The sequence below is a fragment of the Crinia signifera genome, chromosome 7, assembly GCF_055691185.1.
Source record: "Crinia signifera chromosome 7, ASM5569118v1, whole genome shotgun sequence".
Classification (NCBI taxonomy): domain Eukaryota; kingdom Metazoa; phylum Chordata; class Amphibia; order Anura; family Myobatrachidae; genus Crinia; species Crinia signifera.
In genome coordinates, this window is record NC_139223.1 from 183070939 (window position 1) to 183076983 (window position 6045).

General features: G+C 47.6%; 1 protein-coding gene across 1 annotated transcript; it reads right to left on the bottom strand.

Moving 5' to 3' along the window:
• Positions 1–2311: 2311 nt before the first annotated feature.
• Positions 2312–3994, bottom strand: ARL4C (ARF like GTPase 4C). The gene has a single exon (XM_083154580.1). It carries the CDS (start codon positions 3692–3694, stop codon positions 3113–3115), a length of 582 nt encoding a protein of 193 aa, XP_083010706.1. The 5' UTR covers positions 3695–3994; the 3' UTR covers positions 2312–3112.
• Between the last annotated feature and the right edge of the window lie 2051 nt (positions 3995–6045).

Sequence of the window (6045 nt, forward strand, 5' to 3'; positions counted from 1 at the left end):
GTTCATTCTAGCACACAGCTTATTTCAAAACCTATGCAGTTCCTCTTCCCTGCCTGGGGTGTCACTCTCAGCTGTGGTGCTTCTAGCACAGCATGGTCTGTACCTCAGCACTGGTATGCAGACCAGAAAAGTGCTAGAAGCACCACAGCAGAGAGAGTGACACCTACATCTACAGTCTATAGCCTTATTTTCATGTTTCACATGTACTTCCAGATGCTAAACTAGGAAGACCGATCACAAGCATACGGCGTTAATAAATGCCATTATGCTTCCAATGACTGGCGGGAGTTCCCATATACAGGGCCCCATTTACTATTGCATATTAGCCACAAATATGAAGTATCCTCCTGAATGTATGTAGGAGGGACCGCAGCAGGAATCTCTGATCCCTGCTGTGATCCCGCCTGCTCTGCTCCTGGACACATCCCCCATAGGTTACAATGCAGGATGTATCAACATTGGGCAGCATTGCAGTGAGTCCCGGGGATACCACCATTCTGAGATGGTGGTAGCCCAATGTAGTCTATGAGCTAAGGACTGAACTGCTGGTGCGGCAGTGTGACCATGAGGCGGGTGATCAGCGCTAACCACACATGCGCAGACCCACCAGCACCCGGCAATGCAGAGCGCAGGGACGGCCTCCCAGGGACATACATCACGCCGATAGGATTGCATATTGCAATGCGATCCTGGGGGGTAAATCAAACCCAGATCGCATTGCAAATGCAGTCCTATGGTAAAAGGGCCCCGACAGTGTGAGAAGCATACGCCTAGTATAGGACAAGTCATCGTCATCAGCACATACCTGCGCTGTCGTGTAGCTGGTGTATATGTGCATAACCGCCGGTCTGCAGGAGTCATATTTGTGTGAACAGTGAACCCAGCCTATGGGGGTTATTCTGGTTCACTCCTTCTGGCAAATGCCTTCTCAAATGGACAAAACCATGTGCACTGCGGGTGGGGTAGATGGCTCTTGTGCAGAGAGAATGAGATTTGGGTGGGGTTTTACTTCAAAGTGAGATCTATATTGCAGTGAAAAAATAAAGCAGCCAGTATTTACCCTGCACAGAAACAAAATAACTCACCCAAATCTAATTCTCTCTGCACCTTTTACATCTGCTCCCCTGCAGTGCACATGGTTTTGTCCATGTAAGAAGTCATTTGCCAGAAGGAGTGAACCAGAATAAGGCCTCCTATATTAGGAAGCCTCTACCTTCCCTTTTCTGCGCTACTAATAACCATTCCGAGCTTCTGGGCAGAACAATGAACAATCCATACACTGTGAAACCTGTAGCTCAGTTTAAGCATTAACATAACAAAACTCCAAACATTCTCCCTTTTCCCTTATAATTTAGATAGAAGTATCATTTTAAATGCTATGTATATACTGTAGTGTACAGGCCCACGTCTTATTATAACGTGATATCCTTTTAGACAGGTAAAACCATCTCACCCTTTGTATGATTCGCAGCTGTCACATCACGAAGCCGCTTAGCTGCTAACAGCAATTTCTTTTTTTGTTTTTCATTTTGCGAATAAAATATTTATTCATATACCAGTCGTATTATAAAAACAGCTGGGTATAAGGCCGCAGGACACAGAATAAAGTCTTAACACATGAAGATACAGGACAGATGACTGAGACAGCCAGGCCAAGCCAAGCCTGCAGCAGACAAACCAGCCAGATCTGTGTCTAGAAGGCACTGGGGAAGATGAGAACACCACCCAAGCTGAACGCATTCACAGGACATCAAGATGTTAAAGACATATACACAAGATCAGACCAGACATCTATTAACCCCGAAGATCCAGCTCACCTCTTGTTCTTACAATAAGATATAGCGTTGGTTGTAATTTATGTCTGAAGGCTTCTGCACACAGTACATCCGTACAAATAACCTTAGCACCTGTATACAACCATACTGTATGTGCAGATGGAGTAGGGTGTATTACCATGAACGGTACACTGTGATGCAATTAAATGAAGAAGGGTAGGACATATATCCATGTAGTTCTGCCAGATATAGTAAATTATATAAAAAGAGATTGCTAATAAAAAATCTTAAGTGGCAATAAACTGTACTCCATCTGTAAGGGTGGGCCACATTGTAATGTGGAAGCCTGTGGCTGGGGGATTATCACAGCCTCATGGAACAAGAGGATAAATCACTCATGTGCTACTTTCAGGAAAATTAACTCTTTTTCAGTAGGGCATAGGATCAAAAAATAAATAAAAGGCGAGATTGTCCGAAATGACCCAACGAGGTGACACAACAAAAGGACGGAACAGAACAGGCAAACAAGGGAATAATTAAATTTCAACAATCATTTTAGTAAGGAGTGCAAATAATATGGAGTCTAGAAAAGACAAGACAGGCCGTTCTAGAAATCTCTCATATTAATCTCATGCAGTAGAAATGGGCACATGATGATAACAGCATGGATCCCACCCCAAATATTAACCCCATTCATTGCGAGACAGAATCACAGAAATGTACCACAAAATTCATGTTACAGCTGAAACCTGTGGATTTGACGGAGAGAGAGGGGGGGCAGGGGGCACAGCTGTCAGACTGGCATCAGACAGACACTCCACTGCAGTACCCAGTACCCGCAGATGGCAGTGATACTGTACGATAGGTCCACAGACATATTGTCAACACTGTACACTAAAAACTTCAAGTTTCATTATTTTTGGTGGGAGGATCAATGCTACAGATTGCAAGATGTCTATCACACCAGATTTGGTGGTCCGCTCTCCGAGAGGGCACTTGCCATCTGGTCCTCTCTGCCAAGTGCCAGTCACTGTTATACATAATCTCGGGGTTAATATTGGTAATCCCATATACCCCCTATTGTGGCTCTGCAGGTGTTTAGCCAGGTATTGCTCAACAATGACATTGCTTTTGCCTGCAGTCATGGACAGGGGGGTAACTTGGCAGGGTCCAGCCCTGCCTTGGGTAGACAGACTCCTTGGCACACAGTGCAAGGAGTTTGCAGGTTCTGGAGAGGGTCTATAAATGCCAAGCCTGCGGTGGGGGCTCACGGGCCAGCCAAAACATGGGCAGTTCCATGGTGGGCATCTTTGGTTGGCATGACACCTAGTCCAGGGTTACCGCTGCTTTCTCTTTTGCTTGAGGGTCTTCCTCCTCTTGAGGATCATCTCATAGAGTTTGTCCATGCCCTCAGTGAGGCCCTCTCCAATGATGGCACAGGCTGGCTGGACATGGTATGGGGTGGAAGGGCTCAGCTCCGGCAGTGCCAGCTGCCTCTCAATCTCAGTCACTGCCAGGGACTTGGGCAGGTCCTGCTTGTTGGCTATGACCAGGAGAGGTGTCCCTTGGTTCTCTGCGAACTTGGTCACCTTGTGCAGCTCGGTCTTGGCCTCCTCCAGCCGGTCTGAGTCCACAGAGTCCACCACGTAGATGATGCCATCCGTGCACCGGCTGTAGGACTTCCACAGGGGGCGCAGCTTCTCCTGACCACCCACGTCCCAGAAGTGGCAGCTGATGCCCTTGGCCGCCCCGTTGCTCAGCCGGATCCTCTCGGTGTTGAAGCCGATGGTGGGCACGGTGTTGACGAACTCGTTGAACTTGAGCCGGTAGAGGACGGTGGTCTTCCCGGCTGAGTCCAGGCCGAGCATGACGATGTGTAGGGACTGGAAGGAGGAGATGTTGGAGGAGATGTTCCCCATGTCTGCCTGCTGGAGCCTCAGACACCGCAGAGGAACGGGAGAAGGACCTGCTGGGGGCGCTCTCCCGGGATCCCTAGCCGGTGCATGCCCTGGGAGCGGCAGACATCGGTAGCCCAATCTCCTGCCCAGCTAGCCCCAGGTGCATGCCTGCCAGCTTGCACGGTGCCCGGGCTACAGTGCTGCTGCTGCGGCTGCGGGATCCCCTGGGTGCACTGGGGATGTCACCCAGAGAGTCCTCCTCCTCCTCGGCTCTTACCTTCTATCTCTCCCTCCTACAGCCCTTCACATGATGATAATGCATCTCCTCCCCGATCACACCCCTCAGCCAGCCCGGCAGGGGAAGGAGGGGGTCTTAAAGGGGCAACAGCAGCCTTGCAGCCAGCCAGACACCAGCTGATATCCCCGGCTCACTGTCTCTAGGCAGCAGGTGAATGCAGCAGTCAGTGTGCTTTACCTGGACTCATAGTACATATATACATTATTGCTACTGTGCTCATAGCTGGGTGTAGGGAGTATTATGAGCTGTCCTATAAGATATCATGCTGTCATTTAAGATACCATGTCATGATAAAGATACTGTATATCAGGGATAGATGTCATGTAATGGATCGGATAGAGCTGTCATGTCATGTGAATTGAAAGGTCGACACAGACAAAAAAACTGGGTAAAAAAGGTTGACACACAGATAATGTCGACATGAGTTTTTCTATTCTTGTATCAATGTCGGAATCTGTTGCGCTATATAAGAAACTGCAAATAAATAAAATAAATAAATAAATAAAATGTCAACATGTCACGCTAAACTGGTGCTTTGTTCGGCATACTTTACCATTCCCAATTGTCGTCCATGTCGATGATAAAGTACGAAAAAGTCTAAAAAGAGAAGAAAATTGTGAAAAACTCATGTCAACATTTTACTTGTGTCAGCCTTTTGGGGTTGACCTATTGACTGTCTATCTAGACACTGTAGACCTTACTACAGCTTCCCATGTCGTGTCAGGTATAGATGCCATGGGTGAAATTTCATAGGATGAGAAATTCAGAAAGTGATGGATCTGTTGACCTAACCCCATGTCGACCTTCAGTCATGTCAACCTTCCTCTTGTCGACCCTATGACCCATACCCATAGATTCAGTAAAATCTCAAGAAGCTGCACAGTTTATGAGGTTTTACAGCAAACGTTTAATAAATAGACCCCTTACGCCGGCCATAGGTGCAATCGTTTTTTCTGTTCCATGAACGCTCTCACTAAAGGTCCATACGCACTGGGCCACTATGCCCAGCGTGTATGGACAGTGATGATAGCGTTCATCGATGGGAAGAAAGACGCTCAGTGCATACACACTGAGCCGCTTTCCCCCTGTCCTGCGCCGTCAGCAGGGGGAGGACGGCGTTGCATTACGCAGCGCTATACAAAGCCGTCCTCAAAGCCGCTCATCTGCTGGTATTACCAGCAGATGAACGGCTTTCCCGGTGATGATGCGGGAGCGTGCAGCAGCGCTCACCGCTCATCACCAGGCCATACACACTGGGCGGCTTTGAGCTGAAAGCTGTCCAAACCTGCTGTTTTTAGCGACTTTCAGCTCAAAATCGCCCAGTGTGTATGGGCCTTTACACCACACTTCTTGTGAGTGACTAAACTAAAGCTATCGTATGTGCTTAAAAAGCCGATCTGCTATGACCGCAATGAGAGCCGACAGATCAGAGGTGCAGCACGTCTGCTCTGAGGGCCAACCTCACGAACCGCGGGAGCACGCATTGTAACGAGAATGCGCACAATGTGCACTCCATGCGCACACGATCCGTTGTTCTGGTGTATGGGGGCCTTAAGAATCATTTCACAAATGTAATTGTTGGACTTCTGTTGTTGGAAGTATTAACCAATAATATGATAAACTAATTGACACATCCACATGTGATTTAAACATGGACTAAAACAATTGTTTGTATAAATTTGTTCAATTCATATCAAACTGATTTAACCAATTTGTCTGAGCGACCAATGTCTGTTTTCCAGTGTTGGGGAGCAAATGGTTGATTGCCACCATTTCTTCCCATACATTACCATATTTTCTTTTTGTTCCCATCAGACAGATTGGTCAGATAACTCTTTTTGGGTGGGATGTTGTAACATCCGCTGCCCGTATTCGCCACCCCCTCCGTCGGTTACCGCATCCATTCTAATCGCATATGCACTAACATATGCGATTAGTAACGCAAAGGACAGGTCTTGTTAGTAGTCCTTTGCATTGCGGCGCCATCAGCGCAGAGGGCATCCCCTGTCAGTCAGGGTTCCGCAAGGCTTAGGTCCTCCGTTTTTCTCAATCTATACCTCCTCGCTTGGCAAAC

Excerpts from the sequence above, each read along its gene's own strand:
- ARL4C (XM_083154580.1), bottom strand. The coding sequence starts at position 3,694 with ATGGGGAACATCTCCTCCAACATCTCCTCCTTCCAGTCCCTACACATC.